General features: G+C 44.8%; 1 protein-coding gene and 1 long non-coding RNA gene across 2 annotated transcripts; both read left to right on the plus strand.

Moving 5' to 3' along the window:
• Positions 1-267: 267 nt before the first annotated feature.
• On the plus strand, positions 268-15780 carry ZNF555 (zinc finger protein 555). The gene is made up of 4 exons (XM_028520116.2): positions 268-397; positions 10918-11044; positions 11458-11638; positions 12229-15780. The coding sequence occupies exons 1-4, from the start codon at positions 395-397 to the stop codon at positions 13697-13699; spliced, it is 1782 nt and encodes a 593-aa protein (XP_028375917.1). The 5' UTR covers positions 268-394; the 3' UTR covers positions 13700-15780.
• LOC118501985 lies at positions 3930-9374 on the plus strand. The gene is made up of 2 exons (XR_004904653.1): positions 3930-6216; positions 6490-9374. It is a non-coding gene; the product is annotated as an uncharacterized LOC118501985 (long non-coding RNA).
• Positions 15781-23171: the final 7391 nt, after the last annotated feature.

Below are 23171 nucleotides of genomic sequence, written 5' to 3' on the forward strand. Positions count from 1 at the left end.
GCCAGACTGGGAGCGGGTTCTCCTCCGAGCCAGCGTTCTGGGAAGTGGTCTGCCATGTGTCCCGGCTGCCTGTCACTCAGGATACAGGGGGCGGGTTAGAGACCTGTCCGCTCAGGGATTCAGGGCGTTGTGTCGGGAACAGTTAGGAAAACAGAGGCGGGTCTCTGGAAACTGTCCAATCAGAGGCCCTAGACGGCGGTGTGCCCGAAAACGCCGTCCAATCAAGATGCCGGATTTCCAACAATGTCCAATCAGAGATACCGTGGAAAGGAGTGGACGTTGCTCCCGACCGATCGCGGCGTAGGTACGCACCTGCCCAGCGCAGGCCCAGGTGCCTGGAACCCGTAGCTCTCATGTTCCTGGGCCGCCTGGAGGACCCCTTGAGAGCGGGGAGATGGTGAGTGCACATGACCGGGTCTGGTTCGAACCAGCCAGAATTCGCTGGAAGCGGCCGTGGGCCGGGGCTCCATGCGCCCCCCAGGGTTTCGACCCTAGTTTTTCTTCTTTGGCCCGGGGTGGAGCCCTGGCGTGCTGTCTGGCCCGTGCGCGGGGTCCGGGGTCTCAGGACCGCGGCATGGGAAGACTCAGATCCGCACAGCTACATCCACCGGGGAGGGGGGCGAGGATCAGTCCCTGATAGGCTCCTAACAGCGGCCAGACTGCGGGGTGGGCGGGGAGTCTGCGGAGACCTAGCTGGGGGCGCCATTGGGACGGATCTCCTGGTACGTGCTCGGTCTCTAACCGACCAAGACCTTGGTTGTTAATCCTTGGAGGGTCACGGTTGTCAGCTGACTGGATCCTGGTATTGAGGAGAAAAGATGGAAATAATTCGGGCTCCTGAAGGCAGAGAAACGAACGCAGAAGACTGGGAAAGGCCATCCCCAGTGAGGTAGAGCAGTCACCTGCAAAGCCACCTGCACAGGAGACTCACAGGGGGACACCAGCCTGTGTCCTTTGTTTAGGAGCCCTTCAGAGTGCTGAGGGGCGGGGTCTCCCACGTGGTGGGATGTCTGCCCTGGACCCTTGGGTCTGAAGTCAGCTGTGTCTGCGTTCATTTCAGCCCTGCCCCTCCCTGGGTTTGTCACCTTGAAAAGATGTATTCACTTGTTGGAGCCTCAGTTTTTAGCTAAAGTTAAAATGCTTTTAATTAATAGAGCAAGAAAGTTAAAATATTTTTCTAAGAGGTGAGTTTCAGGGGAAAAAAAGAGAATTGTCTTTCATGCCATTTGTTAAACCTTCTTTTCAGATTCCCTCCGGTGTGTAGTTCCTTTCTCAGGTCTGTGCCTTTGAGCGATAAGCAATGGAATTCCAGAGTTTAGCCTTGAAATTCCTGCTGGGGAAAAGAATGTCAGAGCAACAGGGATAAACCTCCCGAAATGGTAGCAGAGAAGTGAAGACATTTCTATGAAGTGTAGTAGGTGAATTGGTGAATTACAGAGATTCACCAAAATATCAGTTCTTTTCCTTGGCAGGGTGGAGAATTTGTGGCTGTGGGTAAAACTGGTTTGCTATTATCTGTAATACCCTTTACTTTAATCTATAGTAAGTTGATATTATCTATGGAAAAGGTGGGAGTAAAACATCTTTGTTGTTTAGGTAACTTTCCTTTTTTTTTTGTTTTTAAATATATTTTATTGATTATGCTATTACAGTTGTCCCATTTCCCCCCTTCTCTCCCCTCCACCCTGTACCCCCCTCCCACCCACATTTCCCCCTTTAGTTCATGTCCATGTGTCATACTTATGAGTTCTTTAGTTTCTACATTTCCCATACTATTCTTGCCCTCCCCCTATCTACTTTCAACCTACATTCTATGCTACTTATTCTCTTTACTTTTCCCCCCTCTCTCCTCCTCCCACCCCCCTGCTGCTAACCCTCCATGTGCCCTCCATTTCTGTGGTTCTGTTCCTGTTCTAATTGTTTACTTAGTTTCTTTTGGTTTTGCTTTAGGTGTGGTTGTTAATATTTGTGAGTTTGCTGTCCTTTTACTATACATGTCTTTTCTTTATCTTCTTTTCTTAGATAAGTCCCTTTAGCATTTCATAAAATAAGGGCTTGGTGATGATGAACTCCTTTAACTTGACCTTATCTGAGAAGCACTTTATCTGCCCTTCCATTCTAAATGAAAGCTTTGCTGGATAGAGCAATCTGGGTTGTAGGTCCTTGTCTTTCATGACTTGGAATATTTCTTTCCAGCCTCTTCTTGCCTGTAAGGTCTCTTTGGAGAAATCAGCTGACAGTCTGATGGGAACTCCTTTGTAGGTTACTGTCCCCTTACCTTGCTGCTTCTAGGATTCTCTCCTTCGTTTTTACCTTGGCTAATGTAATTATGATGTGCCTTGGTGTGTTTCTTCTTGGGTCCAACTTCTTTGGGTCTCTCTGAGCTTCTTGGATTTCTTGGAAGACTGTTCCCTTTGCCAGATTGGGGAAGTTCTCCTTTATTATTTGTTCAAATATGTGCTCAATCTGTTGCTTTTCCCCTTCCATTCTGGTACCCCTATAATTCGGATATTGGAACGTTTAAAGGTGTCTTGGATGCTCTTAATCTTTTCCTCAATTTTTTGAATTCTTATTTCATCATGCTTTCCTGCTTGGTTGATTCTATCTTCCTTCTGGTCCACTGTATTGTTTTGAGACTCATATTCCTTCCTTTCACTATTGGCTCTCCTCCGCATGTCTTCCTGCATCTGTTTTATGGTAATCTGCATTCTTTCATCTAAATTTCGTCCAAAATCCACCAGTTCCGTGAGCTTTCTGATCACCAGTGTTTTGAACTGCGCATCTGATAGATTGGCTAGTTCTTGGTCGCTCAAAAGGATGAGTCCTGGGGGACTGATCTGCTCTGTTGAAAACATAGTTTTTTGGGGGTTTTTTGTTTTTTTTTTTTTTTCCCCCCGTCTCTCCTTTTTTTTTTTTTTTTTTCGGTCTGGTTGCTCTTGTTACGGTGGGGGGCAGAGCCTTAGGTGCTCACCAGGGCTGGGCACTCCAGTCGCTAGATTGTGACGTTATATGTGGGGGCGGGGCGGGAGAAAACAATGGCGGTAGTTCCGTTCCCCTGGACTCAGACCCTTGTCTGGGCTTCTGGGCCACGAGTTCTGCCCTGGTCCACAATCGCTACCCCTCTGGGTCTGCCAGCCGCAGCTTGCGTACTCAGGGATCACCGCTGCCTTCTTGCGCGCCGGATGGCTTTTGCGCCGATTTCGCGCCAAACCTTCCCCCGACCTCTGTGCGCCGCCGACCCGAGCCAGCCCCGCGCCCGCCGGCTTGTCTTCTCCTACCAGTCCGGATGAACGCGTCTACTTCAACTTCTTGGCTGCCCGACTTCCATTCAGATAAATCCTCTGCCGGATCTGGGTGTTATTCTGATAGTAAATTATTGTTGTAAATTATTGGTTTTCTAATCTTGGTTGTGCGAGGAGGCACGGTGCGTCCACCTATTCCTCCATCTTGCCGGAAGTCTGTTTAGATAACTTTTCGTTACTGTCTCATATATTTGTCATTTCTGTCACTGCTCTGCCACAGCTGCCCTGTCGTAAATTAACAAACAAGGTCCCACTTCAAGGTGATCCTTTCTGTGGATTTAGTCGTCCACGCCTCTGCTAATTCCATCAGGATTTAATGGCTTTAAAATCCTTGCTTTGTGATAGGTGGGCCCCTGCCTTATTCTTCAGAACATTTGGCGCTTTTTGGATATTTGTTTTTCCTGTTAGATTTATAAAATTAGTATTTTTTAAGTCCTAAGGAAAAGAAATCTTGTTTGGAGATGTAATGAAATTCTACGAAAACTTTAGGTCTCTTTTGGAGGAGCTGATACCTTGGTACCTCTGAGTCCTCCGTTTTAGGACATGTGCCTTCTCTCCTTGCGTTTCATTTTACTTTGTTACTTTTCTTACTGTTTTACAATTCTTCCATTTGGGTTTTTATAGCCCTCTTTAGACTTGTTAGCACTAATTAAATTTGGGGGGGGGGGGGGTACCATAATAAATGCACTGTCATTTTAAAGTGAATTTTCCAACTTGCTGTTAATTGAAACGGTAATGAACTGTATTTTTGTATTGAATTTTTACCGTGGATTCTTCTTAAAAATCTTACTCTGTGATTTTGTTGTTGTTGTTCTGTTGATGTCCTACATGTACAATTGACAGAGGTAGGCATAAAGACAAGGCTTTTTCCTTCTTTAGTTCTTGTACGTTTGTGTTCTGCTGGGTCTAGACTGGCTCTAGTGTAATGATGAGCAGAAGAGAGGTCCTGAGCGTATCTGGTTTGTCCCTAATTGTTTGGGAGAAAACAACATCATGCCATTTAAATGTTCTTTGTTATTTTTTGAACATTGTGTTATCAGTTTTCCTTTATTAGGTCGCACACGCGTTACCATCTGTTCTCCAGTGTAAGCTGTATGACTGTTGAATATTATAAAATAGTTTCTAGCAACTCCTAAGATGATTACAGGCAAATTATATGAATTGATTTTAGAGTTTTCTCTTGTATAATATAACATCAGTGTAGGAAATGCATGTGACATATGTAAAGTCATCAGAAATATTAAAAAATAATTATCTGTGAAATGAAATTCAGCCCTAAATGTAGAATGTGCTTTCACACCAGATACCCCACTTGAACTGAACCTCGGTGATAGGCCCCCTCACTCTGATGTATGTAACTAGTATGTTGAATCATACATAGATACACATGTATGTATAATAATATACATATATATTTTAAGCAATTTGGGTATCAATTTGTAGTGTTATTTCAAAGGGTTGTTTTATTCTTTACCTTGCAGCTGGTCATTCATATTTATCTATGTCAGTGTCGACAGGTACAAAAATACACGCATGGTGACACATAGGTCCCTCCTGGCCCCCGCTGTTGTGCCACATTTTCCTTAGTACTTATATTTGATTTGCTCGTGTGTTGTTTTCCTCCGAAAGAATTGAAGATCCATGAGGTTCATAATTTTTTTGTTCAGGGCTCTAGCCCTAGTGCCTTCAGGTACGAGGGCCCATGTCGCTGTAACCTAAATCAGTTGTACTAAATGAAAGAGCCAGAGGTAAGGGCTTCAAACAAAGCGGTCTTTCACAGGAGACAGGAATTTGCCCGGAAAGGAGCACGAGGGCGTAAGCACGGGATAGGATGCTTCCGTTGGCGCTTCCCCATAGTGCTGAGCGAAACCAAGCTTGTCTCCGTATCATGTTGGGAAACGGCAGTTACGGTGACAAAACGGCTGTGAGTAAGGGGTGTGTGAAAGACGTACAAGTGGTAGGCATTTGCATGGTGTTATTTGTGGACCATTCTGCCTTCCCCCTTCTGTGAACCAGTTTTAGTAACGTCTGCTTTACAGAGCTGATACATGTGTATAAAGCTCTTGGTAAAGATTTTTGCATGCAATGGGTACTCAATGGTACATTTAAAAAAATGAATGTTGTAGATTATTAAAGTATTTGATGGTTTCAAGCTGAGCGTGTTTGGGAGTTCCTTAGTCAGCTGGGGCTGCTATAGCAAAAATACCACAGACTGTGAGGCTTATAACCAGCAAATAAGTATTTGTCACAGTTCTGGAAGCTGGGAAGTCCAAGATCAAGGTGCAGGTAGATTTGGCATCTGTTGAAGGCCATCTTCCTGGTTCATAGATGGCTGTCTTTTCACTGTATCCTCCCTTGGTGGAAGGGTCCAGGGAGCTCTCTGGAGCCTCTGTTATGAGGGCACTAATTCCGTTCATGAGGTCTAGGAGGACTCCTAGGATTCAGCCTTCGGTCATGATCATGGCCGTGATTTATTGCAGCAGCAAGAATAAAGCAGGATCAACCCAGGAGATAGGTGCCTGAGGCCAAGTACTAAGGAGAACAGGTACAGGGTCCCCTCTAGTGACATTGCAAAGCAGCCAAGTGTGGCAACACATTTGAAATTAGCAGGGCAACTAATGAGAGACTTGGTTACAGAGTTTTTATTGGCACTTGTCATGCAGACATCTCCTTCCTGGCCTGATGCACATGGTACATCCGTCCTGAGGCAGGTCTTTGGCAGAAGCCCTATTGTTTACGTAAAAAGGAAGATGGAGCCACTTGTATCAGGGTGCTGGAAACTCCCGACATCCGAGATCCCTCCCATGTGCGGGTCAAGGGCCAACCTTGCATGTGGGACGTTCTGAGGATAAGGACTTTCAGGCCTCCTCAGCTAACACCTCTTGGACAAGGCATCTTTACAGCAAAATTATTAGTAGGACCCTATGCAGCAGGATGAGACCCAACTGAAATACTGATTTTGGTTATGCCCTTTAGGGGTCCTGGACCTGGCCAGTTCAAGTAAATCCCATTTGCTATAAAGGTCTTAGAAAGCCAGTAAGGTACGGGGGAGGGGGGCAGTTTTCTTCAAATACCTGTGTTTGTTTGTTTGTTTGTTTGTTTGTTTTTACCTGGCCCCAGGTATTAATTCCCACACAGCATAACTCTGGCCAGTAAGTTGAAGTTGACCTGTGTGCCCTATCCACAGAGAACACGGTGTCCTGTGAGGACACATACCTGAGAAGTACAGTCCTGGAGGGCACCCTCAGTCCCCTGGAAACACAGTTTGCAGTAGTGCCTTGCAGGATGTGTTGGTCAGGTAGCCAGGTCCCCAGGGCCCCCACTGTGGCCTCAGAGTTCTCAGCGCAGACCTAATAATTCAGCGCAGTTCTTGCTTCAGAGGGACTGCCTGAGGTGGTCTGTTTCAGACAGTTTCACTTATCCATGGCACCGGTTTGCCCACCTCACCAGTCAGACACATGGAGGTGATCTGTCAGCAGGGAAGCTCCCAGCTGTGAAGGGATCAGCTTGGTTTTAGATGGTCCCATTGGAGAACAGGGCCTTGGTCACAGACAACTGTAAGTGACCCCACCAGACCCACTGGCATCTGTGAGGTTTTCACAGTTCGGGGCTCACAGAGTGCTGCTGTGAATCATCCACATTCCTAGAGCTGAAATCCTGCTCATGGAGCTTACTCCTGCTCTTGGGCCGGCACAATGTATACTGAGGCTGCAGCAGCCCATCGTGGACTCTTGGGTTTTAGCTCATGGTCAAATCTAGGAGGTCAAAATGCAAGCTATGTGAATTCAGAATGCCATCAAACACTAGGGTCTTTCTTCTCAGGAGCAAAGCGGAGACACTGCAGGGGCAGACATCTGGGTTCCACATGCAAGTAGCAGATGAGACTGTCCTAAGCCATTGTTGTCTCGTCTGTCTTAGAATCCAAACTGACCCACTGCTGGACAACCATCAGCCTCTGCAGGTCATCAGAAATAGGTCTTCTTAAGAACTCTTTAGCAAACTGGAAACTTTTACTTGAAATTCCAAAAATCGACTTCCCATGTAGAGATGGCTTGTTTGTTTGTTTGTTTTTACTTTGTTGCCTTCTTTTTTTAACCTAGGTAAAAATCATAGTAAAAAGCCATCAGTTATGGAGACCTAATCTTATTTCTAATACTGAGAGGCTAAATTCCATCCCATGCACCAGTGGCAGAAAGCGAGGATGTGGCGTCACACAGACATTTTTTTCTTTGCACGGATCGGGATGGCCCTACTAGCGCCGATAGAATCATAAGGTTGCACCATTTACCTCCATTTTTGTCGTACATGCAAGATGCAGGAATGACAAATCAAAACCATTTTAAGTAAAAGTCTCTCCCCCCTTCATTCTCATTGCAATTCAGTCAGACCCTGTGTTAGTTTCCTAAGGCTCCAGAACAAGTGGCCACAGTGGGGGCTTGAAATTTTGTCGCCTCACAGTTCTGGAGTCTGGAGGTCAGAGATCAAGGTGTTGACCGGCTCGTGCTCCCTCAGGGCCCTTGAGGCTTCTGGGAACCCTCGTTGTCCATTACGGTTTCCAGTACCTTCAGGCATTTGTTCCTGTGGCAGCACAGTCTCTGTGTCGTCTTCACATGGCCGTTTTCCCTAGGCTTCTCTGCCCTCGTGTGGCATTTTCCTCTTCTGATAAGGACACCAGTCAGGTTTGGGCCCATTGTAATGACCTCATCGTGACTCAATTACACCCGCAAAGACACTATGTCCAAGTAAAACCACTCTCATAGGTGCCAGGGGTTAGTATTTAAACATATCTTGTGTGGGGACAGTTCAATGGATAACAAGGCCCTAGTTACAAATTCAGCATTTACAGGGGTAAAATTATAGCTGCTGGGGAAGGTCCTGGCCGGAATGCCAGGGTGGGTCAGGAGGCTACTGCAGCCCCAGCTGGCTGAGCTCTGCACCCCATTTCCCCTTGGTTTATCTAAAGTTTTTACTTTTTTTCTCCCAAATGAATGCAAACTTTTAGCACTTTTTGCCCATCCAAAGCTCACCTTTGAGAAATTGGGGGTTCTTTGTTCTGTGTGCTAGAAGAGAGAACAAAACTCAAAGGTCATACTAGGGCTGCCTTTGTTTTTGTTTGTTTGTTTGCTTTCTCCTGTCACATAGCTGACAGGGCCAGAAGTAGCCCATCTGTGCAGGGAGCCAGCCCTCCTGGAGTTAGATCTGTCATTTTTACCTCTGTCAGCTTGACCTCCCACCAGACAGCAGCTCAGCCGCCCTTTCAAACCACGGACAGCTCCATAGCCACCCAGCACCAGAGCCCCATCCCCTCCCTCTTCATCCTCCCTCTTCCCAGTGTTTTTGCCGTGTTTCGATGGGTCACGCACGGTGTTCCAGCAAACCTACTTCTGATGTCTCAAAGACCGCTCCCAGGCCCTGCTATCAGGACTCTCATGACTCAGCATATAGTTGCGTTCTTAACTATGATTTGTTACAACAAAAGGACACAGGTAAATCGTCAACAGGAAAAGGCACATGGGGAGAAAGCTGCAGGAAAACAGGGGCACGCTGTTGAGTCCTTTCCTAATGGAGTCAGACAGAGTGCACGCAGCAAGGAGTTGTAACAACATGTGAAATGTTGTCTACCAGGGAGGCTTGTTAGACCCAGTGCCCAGGGTTTTTACTGACAGCTGGCGTCAGGAAAATAGGTGTTCGGCATCAATGCTGTCATCTGCACAGACAGTTTAGACACTGTGAGGAATATCAATTCCAGTGGTGTGATACCTCTCAGGTCCAAGGTCCCAGACACTGGTTATGGCAAGCTGTGCTTCAGTCGTTTCTAAAAATAAAAAGTTCAGGCCTGAGGTGTCAATTCTTCTTCTGCACAATGGGTGAGGGAGCTTTATGGGAGGAAATATAGCAGATAACTGTCCCAACGTCAATTTAGCCAACTTTGGGTCCTTCTGTCATTCCCCATACCAACAGCAAGAATAGTCCTACTTCACTATTATACTGTTGAATGATAAGTTCTGGCAGCAGAGTTGACTGAGGGTATTTTCTCTGTCCCCTGCTCATGGATGTCAGTGAGTTGATATTCTTTTTTTAAAAAAAAACTAGGGCCTAATGGAAGCATGCAGCTCGGTCGTTCGTGTGCATAGGGGTTGGTCTTACATGCTCATGGGCCTGGTGGAAGCGGGATAGGGAATGAGAGACACTGACAGTGCAGCCTCCTGGATGGTTTGTGGGGAATCAACCTTCTCCTGGAATTTGAGATGAGGGAGTGTTTCCTTTGTGGGAAGGCACTGGTGAATCTTTTACGTGTTTTTTTTTTTTAAAATCAAGGGCAGATTTACGATTGGAAGGTTTTGACTTCAGTTAACTCCTTGACAAAAAGGCACTCTTAACCTTGTCCTCAAGGTCAGCAAGAATACGTGTATGAGAAATCCAAAAAGACATACACACCTCTATGTTCATTGCAGCATTGCTTACGATAGCCAAGATAAGGAAGCAATGTAAGTGTCCACTGATAGATGAGTGGATAAAGATGTTACCTACACGTATATACAATTGAATGTGACTCAACCATAAAAAAGAGTGAAATCTTACCATTTGTGACCACATGGGTGGAACTAAAGGGTATTATGCTAGGTGAAATAAGTCAGACACAGAAAGACAAACCCCATATGATCTCATGTATATGTGGAGTATAAAAAAATGAAGCAAATGAACAAACAAAACAAACAGACTCATAGACACAGAGAACAAACTGATAGTTGCCAGATGGGAAGGGAGTTGGGGCGCCTGGGCAAAAATGGGAAGAGATGAAGAAGTACAGATTGGCAGTTACCAGATGGTCATGGGATGTAAAGTACAGCGCAGGGAGTACAGCGATACTATTGGAATAACTGTGTGTGCTGCCAGGTGGGTACTCATCAGGGCGGTCATTCCACAAGTTATATAAATGTCTAGTTACTGTGTTGTACACCTCAAGCTAATATTGTGTCAACTGTAATTGAAAAATAAAATTATTTTAAAAACTTTAAAAGATTTTATTTTTAGAGAAAGGGGAAAGGAGGGAGAAAGAGAGGGAGAGAAACATCAAATGTGAGAGAGAAATGTCAATTAATTGTCCCTCGTGTGTGTGGGACCAAACCTGCAACGTGACTGGGAATCAAACTGGTGACCTTTTGATTTACAGGCCAATGCCCAACCAACTGAGCCACACTGGTCAGGGCTAAAAAAGAAACTTATAAAAACCACTCATCCAGGTTTGACTGTGGGCCCCATGTTGTACTGAGTGATGTGGTGGGCAGTGAGGGAGGAGCTGAAGTGTTTGTGTCGCAAGGGATTGGTGGGGGATAAAGTGGCCCCACCGGTCCCTTTAATTTCTTTAATGTGGTCTGAACCCTTTGGTTAGAGAATGTCTTGATGTGGTCACAGTAAAAATGTAGAGGTAAGTTCATTGTGTTAGTGGTGCTTTAAATCTATGAGGACACGAGTGTGGATATGGGGTGAGAGGTTCTGCTGACGTAGTCATAGACTGGATGTTGGGTGACCACAGAATCTTCTGTGAACTGATCCCACTTGTTCAGTGCTGTGAGTCTCCCCCATCCTCCTACACGTATGTTGGATATTTCAGAACCCAGTGGTCTTTGCGGATGTGGCTGTGGACTTCACCCTGGAAGAGTGGGCTCTGCTGGATGCTGCTCAGAGGGAGCTCTACAGAGACGTGATGCTGGAGACCCTCAGAAACCTGGCCTCAGTGGGTAAGAGTGACCTTGTTCCTTCACTTCGTTCCTTCTCACTTTAGAGAACGTGCATTTCTCGCATATCAAGACTGTTCCCAGACATGGGATGTGGAAAGGGTATACATTAATTAATAAGACACTCATAGAGCTAGAATCTAATAGTTCTTCCATGAGAACGAGAATCTGCATATTAGACTGAGGTTTTTGTGTGCGCAAAGAAGTGTCATCGGCGGATGTGGGTTTCATGGGTCATTAGGGGCCCAGTGAGGTTTGTTTTTGTCACTGGGAGATTTGTACTGTTTATGAGACTGCTTACCATTGTGACCCTTGTACTTGTTACTGACGAAGCCCTGGCAGAGTGTCTTCTCAGTATCTTTTTTGGCTAACCGCTACCTTTATTCTTGTAAGATTTGTTCCCTTTCTGTTTTCAGATGACGAGACTCAATTTAAGGCCAATAGGTCAGTTTTTCAGCAGGATATTGATGGGAATAAAATATCCAAGGAAGATAAAATAGCAAAGTTTGCCAGAAATTCTCGAGTCTCCGTCTTAGGAAAAATTTGGGAAGAGCTTAGTGTTGAAGATCCACAGACAAACCAGGGGAGATATCCAAGGTGAGTCGCATTCCAGAACAATATTAGTATGTCGTGAAATTCAAAAAGCAAACAAACCACAACCCATATAAGCCTCACTCAAATTTATTTATTCAGATTTTCACACACACAAAAATTCCTTCAATGTGACATAGGCCCTAACTGGTGTGTCTCAGTTGGTTGCACATGGCCCTGCAAAGCGAAAGGTTGTCGATTCAATTCCCAGTCAGGGCACGTGCCTGGCCTGGGGCACTGTCCCTGGTCAGGGCGCATACAAGAGGCAGCCAATTGATGTTTCTCTCGCGCGTGGATGTTTTTCTCCCTCCCTTCCACCCTCCCTTCCTTTCGCTCTCAAAAAAAAATTTAAGAAATGTGACACAGATGTTGAGTGTTAGAAACAGTAGGAAAGAATCAGGAGAAAAGTCTGTGTTTAAGAAACACAGCCACAATGGCTGTGCTCAATCCATTCAGTTCATTCCACTTTAAAATAAAGTCAGGATAGAAGATGAGCACATTCACTGAGATCTGTGAAAACGTAATTCTAATATTAATAAATATTAAGAAACCATTATGAATCAAACTACTATAACATGTTTCTCACTTTTTAACAGAGACCGTGTGGTGGAGAGACTCTGTGAAAGTAATGACCAGTGTGGGGAAGGCTTAAGTGAGATTTCCGACCTTAACCTGTATCAGAAAACTCTGCCTGAAGTAGGACAGTATGAGTGCAGCGCACACACAGAAGTCTTCAGGCACCATGCGTCCCTCGGGAGGCACGTTGCCATTCACATCGGACACAAACCGTATCAATGTGAGGAGTGCGGGCGGGCCTACAGTTACTGTTCACACCTCAGAGCGCACGTGAGAACCCACAAAGGGGAGAGGCCCTACGTGTGTAAGTTATGTGGGAAGGCCTTTCCTCGTACTTCTTCCCTCAATCGGCATGTAAGGATCCATACCGCGGAGAAAACCTGTGAGTGCCAGCAGTGTGGGAAATCCTTCATCGATGTTTCCAGTCTCACTAGTCACGTGAGAATGCACACTGGGGAGAAGCCCTATAAATGTAAGGAGTGTGGGAAAGCCTTCAGCTATTCCTCAACTTTTCGAAGACACATGATAACGCACACGGGAGAGAAGCCCTATAAGTGTGAGGAGTGTGGGGAGGTCTTCGGCTATTCCTCAACTTTTCGAAGACACATGATATCACACACTGGGGAGACACCACATAAGTGTAAAGAATGTGGAGAGGCCTTCAGTTACTTCTCAGCTTTTCGAAGGCACATGATAATGCACACGGGAGAGAAGCCCTATGACTGTAAACAGTGTGGGAAAACCTTCATCTATCTCCAGTCCTTTAGAAGACATGAACGGATTCACACTGGAGAGAAACCCTATGAGTGCAAACAGTGTGGGAAAGCCTTTATTTACCCCCAGTCATTCCGCAGACACGAACGGACTCACGGTGGAGAGAAACCCTATGCATGTAACCAGTGTGGGAAAGCGTTCAACCATCCCTCATCCTTCCGAGGACACATGAGAGTGCACACCGGAGAGAAGCCTTATGAATGCACTCAGTGTGCAAAAACGTTCAACTGGCCCATCTCCTTACGAAAACATATGAGAACGCACACTAAAGAGAAGCCGTATGAGTGTAAACAATGTGGAAAAGCCTTCAACTTGCCTGCTTGCTTTCTAGAACATGTGAGAATGCATCCTGGAGACAAATCGTATGAATGCAAACTGTGCGGCAAAGCTTTCTATTGCCACATTTCCTTACAAAAACACATGAGGAGGCACACTGCCGAGAAACTCCACAAATGCAAGCAATGTGGGAAGGCTTTCAGCTGGCCCGAACTTCTGCAGCAGCATGTGAGAACGCACACTGCAGAGAAACCTTATGAGTGTAAGGAATGCGGGAAAGTCTTCAAGTGGCCATCCTCTTTACCGATACATATGAGAATGCACACGGGAGAGAAACCTTATGAGTGTAAGCAATGCGGGAAAGCCTTTAGCTGCTCCTCATCCTTCAGAAGACACGTGAGAACACATGCTGCAGAAACACACTGTACGTTTGATGTTTGATGCGGGAAGTCCTCCTGCAAAGGAGTCCGTGCACGACGCTTCAGGATGTTCACACCAGGAGAGAGATCTTATGAAAGTCGTACATGTGGTTTTGCCTTTGCAAGTACCCCATCATTAAATTGCACCCATAGGGCGTGTATTTTCGGTTCTTTTGCAAATAAGAACCGAAATATTTATGTGAAAAAATAACTCTGAAAATACTCTTAGCTACAGTACACACAATTTCTGTTGTGTTTTTTCCTTACATTTCCATCTACAAGGCTTTTATCTTTAGTTTGTGGACTCATAGATGATTAAAAGTGTATTTTCAGTATGTTGGTAGTTTTAATTTCTTTAAATTGTCCTTGGAACAATGACACTTTGGTATTTGTTGGACTTTGCCTCCTGGCTTAGTGTGGCAAATACTGGATATCACCCTTCATATATTTTCTGCCTTATTGAGGGTCTTTATTTTTGGCCAGAGGAGCCTTATTCTATTTTTCCTAATAGTTTTTATAATTACAAAATTATGTGGGCTGTTGTTTTCAACTTTTGCTCATCGCTGTTTGTTTTTGCTTGTGATTAGGAATTGGACGGTAGGTATTTACTAAGAGACCCTTATGACCACAGATAGTTTCAGATGGTTCTTTGGATTGTTCTTTGTCAACAATGTTGGAACTACATCTCCCAGAATCCCTTCCCGTTATGATTCCATGTTCTAATTCACCAATGGCCTAACTTGGCATGAGATTTGGGAGGCAGAATTACTAAGTTTTGGGAACCGCTTTAAAGTGTGATAGAAAGATGCGTGGGGACTTCTGGATACCAGACTGCAGCCCATTTCCCTGATTTCTTTGCCCTAGTAATCAAGAGTATCAAGAGAAATGGCAAGTGTTTGATTTCCACGTTTCTCAGAGGTATAGGCTTCCACAGATAGCTCCATGAGCTCCGTATCAGGGATCCACTTATGTGGATAAGTACTTCCAACCTGGATTTTTCTAGAAATTGTAAGGTGTCCTCCAGACCGCAAATCCAGACTCATGGTTTGTGACCTCTAATGCTATGATTCACTCGCCTCTCTGTAAGTTAACGTAGTTTCTATGGTCTAATTTGTAGAGCAAACACTGGGTTTGTAATACTTCCAGTGGCTCCCTGATCCTGCATCCACCACAAAAACTACAATGTTGCAGCAAAATAAAACAACACTTGGGACTTTGTGAATCTATTACATTTTGAAGTGTGTCGCTGAGCCAGCTCTTCCTTGTGACAACAAGTATCTTCCTCATATGTTAGATTTGGGGAGATTTCCATCACGTAAGTTTAATTATGTTTATGTCATCAAAATGTATTTTATTTTCAAGGAAAATCTGTAGATATTTCTTAGAAATATTCTATTTATCGTGTCTTCAAATCAGTTGTATACTATTCATTTCCTAGGGCTGCTATAACAAGGTACCACAGCTGGGTTGCTTGGGACAACAGAAAATGTCTCGATGTTCTGTGGGCAGAAGTCCAAAATCACAGGGTGGGTAGGACCAGCCTCATCTGAAGGTGCCATGGGAGCATCTGTTCCAGCTCTGTCCCAGCTTCTGGGAGTTCATTGGCTGGTGGCAGCTTACCTCTAATCTTCATGGGGCATTCTTCTCCCTGTGTGCATGCCTGTCTTCTTGTAAGGACACCTCATATTGGGTTAGGGCCAACTCTTCTCCAGTATGACCCAATCTAGAATAAGCCTATTATCTCCCCATGACATGTCCCATTCTCCAGAGCCATCTAAATTTCTTTCCAAATATATTGATATTTTTTACTCTAGTTTTCTAACCAATAGTCGTTCTGACAGATGAACTCCTGAATGGTAATTGTCCTAGGATGAAGTTCTTTAAATTGTGATCATTGATGTTGAAGGGAAAGGACAGACCACACCAAAATGGCTCTCCAAAGTCTCTGTGGTGTAATGGGTTCAGACCATGCCATCTTGTTAGTTTTCCAGTAGAACACCGAGTGAAACTGCTATGTGGCAAGGGTATGAACACAATTTACATTTCAGTGTGAATTTATTCAATCTTCCTATCATCATTTCAGTGAAGCTTTGCTTCCAAATATTTAAATTGACATCATTTTGTTTGCATAAAATAAATGTAAGCACCCATTAACCATTCCTGCATGGAGACTTTCTTGATCTGTTGTCAGTCTTAGAAAATCTCTTCCTTCTCTGACCTAGACAACCCCAGAGCACAGAACGTTTCTCCTTAATAAAGGGCATGTTTTGCCTGACATTAACTTGCAAACTGTGTGACTTTTAAATTTATTGTTAATGTGTAAATAACTATTAGCCCCATTTTGTTTATTACATGCTGCAATAAGCATTTTCATGCCCACAGATTTGGCCATTGGCTTGGGTCGGTTACCCAAGTGATGGGTCTTCAGGTCCATTCTGGAGCTGACCTAGCTCTGATCCAAGCATGTCCATTCTGGGGCTGAAGTTTAACCAACAGCACATTGGGGAAGGTTCCTCATAATGGATCACTCCAAGTACAGAGGAAAGCCAAATGCACAAACACATTTCAGGGTTTTTTCTCATGGCATTCGCACACATAGCATTGTCTTAAGCAAGTCACATGGTTCAAAATGAAGGGGAGAAGAATTACAATCTTACTACTGTGAGACATTGCCAGATTGTTCCAGGGGATTGAAAAATTTGAAAAAATAATGCAATCTCCTACATCTTCTGAATACCCTTTTAGGAACAAACTTGCATTACAGAGCATAATTATAGAGAATGTACTTAACCCTTTCATAACTAGTTCCCTGTTTATTTTTAATGTTTTATTTTGGGAAAATTCGAACTTTGTATAAGTAGAGAGAATGATTTCAGAAAAATTCATAATATCCATTACTGACCTTCAACAATTTTCCATCAGGTGTCTTCCCACAATGTCCAGTTCCCTCTAGATAATTATGAAGCAATTTTCAGGATATCATTTTATCCTTTAATATTTGGAATGTATCTGTTTGCTTAATGTAGCCATAATCAATGCAATTATCACACCTAGCAATTACCCCTTAACATACTGAAGTATAGGGGCCGTGGCCAATTTCTCTTATGGTCTACATAATTTTAAACCCTCTGCTGTTGGATTGTTTGCACTGGGATCCAATAGAATCTATACATTTAAATTTTTTATATTCAGTATATATTTAATCCTCACCCAAGGGTGTGTGTATTGATTTTGTTTATTGTATATTTTTAAAAGTTTTATTTTTTATTTGTTTATTTTTACAGAGAGGGAAGGTAGGGAGAAAGAAAAGAAGGCAGGGAGAAACATCCATGTGCGAGAGAAACATCTATGGGCTGCCTCTTGCAAGCCCCCAACTGGGGACCCACCCCCTACCCACCCCTGTGCCCTGACCAGGAACCAAACCAGTGACCTTTTGGTCTGCAGGCCAGCACTCAATACACTGAGCCACACCAGCCAGGGCTGGTTTTATTTACTTAAAAATATATATATTTTATATGAGGACATATAATAAGGACATTTTTTCCCATCGCTTTTGGAGAGAAAGGAAGTGAGAGAGAAAGAAACATTGATTGGCCATCTCCCACATGTACCCAGGCCAGGGATGAACCCGCAACTCTGGAGCACATAATGATGCTCCAACCAACTGAACCGCCCAGCCAGGGAGGCATTCATTTAAAAAATAAAACCAACAAAAATATATTAGCTATATTTTTATTTTTAGATTATTTTTAGCTGTATTTTTAATGTTTTACAAATCAAATGAGTAATATATTTTTAATGGGAAGCCTCTTCTATACATGCTAATCCTCCAAGGACTACTTTATATAGAGGACAATTATTTTTGCAAAGTATAAAATATTTTTTCATTTCTGTTTGTAAGTAAGTGGGGTGGGAAATAATGGGCAAAGCTTCAACAATATAAAAGGCCAAACATCAAAATTATCCAGACTTTGCATTTTACATGGTGACATCATCATTCATTGTCTGTGTTCTTAAAAAGCACAGATCCGTGAATGACTTCGCAGTGCCAGGTCCACTCCTGACCTGTGGAGGACTTCAGGCCTTCCTATTCCGGCCCAGTCTGTTCTGGGTGGCCCATTTTCTCTGGACCGGATGGAGGGTGTCGCTCCTAGGAAAATTGAGTGTGGGTGGAGTAGGTGCCTCCGAAAGACTCCTAAACACACCCCGGTGACTCAGAGCTTCTTCTACTGGAACGCAGAGGTTGCAGTTCTGGCCAACCGGAAAAGGTCCGTTCTGCTGGTGGGGAGCTGTCCAATCAGGAGGGCTGGGGCGGAGCCAGAACTACCCAATCAGAATCCTTAATAGGTGGGTGTGTCCAGAGCACCTTGGATGCGGTGACCAGCGTCCTCCCAGCCACCTGGACTGAGCTCTGCCGAGGTGCTCAGGCGCTGCTACAACCTACGGCCCCATGTACCCATCTCTTTTGCTTTCACCTGCCGGGTTACTACTGGGAGAACGGAGCGAGATCTCGGAGCTGGGCTGCGAGATGGTCAGTGCGGGGTTGAGGGGAGAGGGGATCCTGGGGTCCGGACCTGAGTCTCCGCCTTTGGCGGTGGGTGGGCCTCTGGCGTCCTGTTCAGTTCGCTCTGTGTCTAGGGTCTCCGGACTTCCAGGGAGACGCAGATGCTCACAGCTGCGGGGCGGGGCCGCTGGTGGGCTCTTCCCACAGGACAGCTTGTGGGGCGGGTTGGGAATTTGAGGAGATCTGTAGCGGGGTGTGGGAGGGATTTCCTGGTGGAGTCTAGGTTCCTAACTGACCCGGACCCCATTTCTCATTCCCTGGAGGGACACAGCGTGCAGCCTAGGGGCCCCCAAAGAGGGATTTGTAATGCGGTCCATAACTCAGGGTGTCTAGGAAATACTAAAAATATAGGATGTCCTCACCCCCACAAGTGTGAACTGGGGAATGGGACACATGGAGCAGGGCCATTGAGAGTTGTTTTGCATAGCAACAGTTTTGCAACTAACCTCAGGCATTGTCATTTAACATATCTATAACTTTTAACTGGTTTCATGGGTATGTTAAATAGCTGTGGCCATGCTTTGAGCCAGGGAGGTGGGAGTGACTTGGACCCCTGACTTAACAGGGAGGCAACGCCCCCTGGTTACAGCACCTGTGAGAGAGCTTGGAGATGATTAGCTCTAGCCCTCATCCCCGCCTGCCCAGGCTTACTATGGTGGCTCAGAAAAGCTGGAGAAATACGGGAATGCTGGCACGTGTAGCCGATTGTGGCAGAAGTTGGAAATGGCTGCAGAGGAAGATTAGCGCTGGGATTTAAACCCAGGCCTGGGCAGCCATGAAAAAAAAACAAACCCAAAAACAACACCACGTGGGTTTGGCAAGAAAGGGGGACCCATGCGATTTTGCGTGCTCCCTGTGCCACACAGCTTAGGAAGATTGGAAAGCAGGATGTAACAGCGATGCAGAACTCTCTCTTAGCAGTTTGGAAGAATGCAGGCCAGACCCTGGGGGAAGGAAAGGGGTGAAAGGGCTCTTGCTGGTGGGCCAGGAGAAGGTGCCACTTGGGTTTGGATTGAGAGCTGGAGACTGCAGTGCCGACACACCTGATGGTGCTGGGAACAGATTGAGGCCTGCCAGCCGAGCATGGATGCATGGATTACTGGGAAGAATGTGGGGTGGGACACCACCAGAACCACGGACTTGTATTTCTTTTCCAGAGATAAGTACCCAGGAATGGGCAGAGCGGGGAAGGAAGGACTGTGCCCATTTGTGGGTATTCTAAGGGACTTTGAGATCTTAATGAAGACATTAAGACATTACTCTAAGTCTGTATAACTTTCCAATAAATAATTCCTTTCCTTTTCACCAGTCTCAGACATTGAGAACCATAATTCCCAGGCAGCAGGCAAGGCCAACATAGTACAGGGGAACCCCAGGAGAAGGGGGGTGTCCATTCAGTAATAGTATATTGTGTCCCCCCACCTCGGGGTCCATTCTGTAACATTGTCAGCAGACCAGACTTCATATTGAAAAGACAGAAATGATTCAGGCCCCCTGAAGGGAGAGAACCTAACCCCAAAAGGGGAAAGCTGACCCAGTGAGGTGAGACAGCCACCTGCAAAGCCACATGCACTTGAGACTCACAGAGAGACACCAGCTGGTGTCCTTTGGGTGTTCAGGGAGTATTTCAGTGAACAGGTGGTGGGGGCTGGATGTCCCATGTGGTAGGATGGATGTGCTTGACCTTCAGTCATTTCTGTGTTCCAGTTAAACACTGCTCCACCCTGGGTTTGTCACCTTAAAAAGATGTATTTGGTTATTTGAGCCTCAGATTTTTTTCAGTAAATGTAAAATACATTTAACTGATACACATGAAAGATAAGAAAACATTTTTAAAGAAAAGTGGATGAAGTGAATTTCAGAATTTAAAAAATGTTCTCATCTTATATTCCATGTATTAAAAATTCTTCTGTACCTTTTTTTCTCTCCTGGAGCTTGTGTGGTGAAGTTTCTTACATCTGTTGTTTTTCTTTTCCCTGATGACAAATGGAATTCCAGGGCTTTAACCTTGAGAATGGTACTGGGAGAAATAATTAGAAATAGAGAAAATCTTCCTCTACGGTTGCAGAAAAATGAATGCCTTCCCATTCACACACACACACACACACACACACACACACAATGTTTGATGTATTAATTGGTAAATTACAAGACCCAAATGTCAGTTATTCTCCTTGTACAGGGTGGGAAGTTGGTGACAGTGGATAATTTTGTCCCACGTTACCTGGTCTTCAGAGATGAATGCTAAATCTTATGTCTTGCAACTGGCACCACCTCAGAGTGTTCACCTATGATTAATAGCCATGAAACATTCTGTTCCCATGGAAATAATTAAGCAGCATCTTTATTTTCCAAAAGGAATACTTGTGGGCTTTCTTCTTGAGCTATAATAAGTGCTTAGTGTTTTCTTCCCTCCTTTTGAGTGGTTTTCTGGATCCTTCCAACACTGGGCTTGTCTCATTTAAATGACCCATAGTGTCAAACATGTGTGAATCACCTGGAGTGGGGAGAGGGCTTGGGGCCAGTGACTCCAAACTGAGGCCAGTCCTGAGATTGCAGAGTGAGACCATAAAGTGGTTTCTTCCTGGTGCTTCTGCCCTGTTCTGGTGTCCCAGGCTGCCCACACCGTCTGCAGGGAGCGCTGTGCATCCCGGGAGAGGCTTGCGGGTGGGGGCCTGGAAAGTGTGTGTGGTGGCAGTTGATGCGCTTTCTGAGGCTGTGCTTGCTTTGGTCTTTGGTCCCTTTCGGGATAGGCCTGGGCACTCTCAGCAGCGATGCACTCAGAGGATAATCTGTGCCAACTGAGCATGTCTGTGAAGGTGACTTAAAAGACTCTTTTGGGGTCTGTCTCCTGGAGAAAGAATTCATGAATTGGGGGATTCATTTGGGTTATAATCTGAAACTGATAGTGGCGGAGAGTTTCCTGACTAGTGAGCACTGAAGCCTGGAGAGGAGCCTTTCCACACTGTGAGGAGGGGTGAGGAGCTCCAGAGTTCGGTCCTACGTGTGTGGAGGTCTGCCGACCTTCCAGCACCAAGGTCTGACCCATTAGAACAGGGACCCCCCCATCCCCTGTTAGGAACCCGGCAGAGAGTGAAGGTTGCCTGAGCTCCACCTCCTGGACCGCCCCCTTGGAGTCTTCTACTAAACCCCTCCCTGGTACCAAAAAGGTTGGGGTAGAAGTTGTATTAGAAGGATGATGTTTCTGTACTGAGAGTCTAGACCCCAAGCTTGTGCAGTCCATTCACTTACTGAATGTGAATTTACCTTGCCAACTGTGGATAAGCCAGTGGCTTTGTCACAGGTGGGCACAGGTAACCAGGTTCTTGGTGATCGAGGACAAAGAATTGAACCGAACACACAGAGTTTATAGCATAAAGAGACAGAGCAGATTTATTAAGCGATTGTACACTCCACAGAACATGGGAGTGGGCCAGCTCTGAGCAGAAATTGATCTTGTGGGCTGGAGGGATTCTATTCTTACAGAGTGGAAGCTTCCTGGCTAGTTTTTTTGGCGGGCTTCTGTTGCACATGTACAAGTAGTTACATTTCAAAGCTACTGTGCATGTGGTCTCCTATGATTTTTCTTGATTGGCCACTGGAGAGGGTGGTCCCACAATATTAATTTATCATAATGCTATTATAATGAAGCAGGGGTCCTGTAGCATCTTCTGCGCAGGTGCATTCATGAGTCACCACGATTCAGCGCTTTCCCAGAAAGCATGAACCACCAGTCTTAGAGGGCCTTTGCCTTGTATGGATGTCCTTTATCTTAGCCTGGGCACCCCCGGAGTTTCCTCCTTCCTGACTGTCTCCTGCCTCTGCTTTGTCTGAGCTGATGGAAATGTTTGGCTTTCTTACCTTTTGATTCCTGTATTGGCTTTGCTGCCTCCAGTTTCCCTAAGTATTTGGTCGTTTTATTTCCTTGTTTGAGTGGGTGAGATTTTCATTTTCTTAGATGAGTATAAGTGGATGGAAAGAAAAAATGTAAGACAAGAGAATTGAGCAGAATAGTGTTTTTCTTCCTACTTTGGTAAGAGAACCATCACGTATGAGATAAGGGTATTTATATTCTCAGGTTCATTTTTCACTTTTGACATATTTTTTTACATCAGCGATTATCCCTAGAGAGTTTTGACATTTAAAAGGTAGTGCTATTTGTAAGACAATTCCTATGGTAACTGATATGAAGAAAAGTACTTTTGGATACGGAAATCCTTGAAATTCTTAGTACATTTCATGGGTTAGGCCAAATCCCCAACGTGGTGAGTATCCTGCTCCCCAGTCTGAGATAGAGTAGAAGTATACACTATGATGTCACTTGTCATTGGAGTTACAAAGAAGTTTGAGATATTTCATATTTTGTGGTTTGAATTTTCATAAACTTCAGTGTTCAGAGGATTAAATCTTAAAATGGTTTACTACATAAAAGAGTAACTTCCAAATAAAAGTAAAATTACTAAAAAGCAAAAAGTAGTATATAGAGATTAATAACTCTTTTTAAAAGAGATTAAGAACTCTTTTTTTAAGAGTTCTCTTTTTTAAATATATTTTTACTTATTTTTAGAGAGGGAAGGGAGGGAGAAAGAGAGAGAGAAACATCAATGTGAGGTTGCTGGGGGTTATGGCCTGCAACCCAGGCATGTGCCCTGACTGGGAATTGAACCTGCGATGATTTGGTTTGCAGCCCGCACTCAATCCACTGAGTTACGCCAGCCAGGGCGAGATTAATTTTTATGTAAAATAAATAATGCATGCAAAGGTTTAAAAAGCTACATGACGTGGAAAATCTAACTTAAGAAGACTTCCTGCCCACATATTCTGGTCCACTCAGCACTCTACCCCCGCCACCCTCACACAACCAGTTTCAGTGGTTTCTTGTACATCGTGTCAGTGTTTCTTTATATAAAAGCAAGCAATTAAAACACAA

The sequence above is a fragment of the Phyllostomus discolor genome, chromosome 8 (assembly GCF_004126475.2).
Source record: "Phyllostomus discolor isolate MPI-MPIP mPhyDis1 chromosome 8, mPhyDis1.pri.v3, whole genome shotgun sequence".
NCBI classification, from domain to species: Eukaryota; Metazoa; Chordata; class Mammalia; order Chiroptera; family Phyllostomidae; genus Phyllostomus; species Phyllostomus discolor.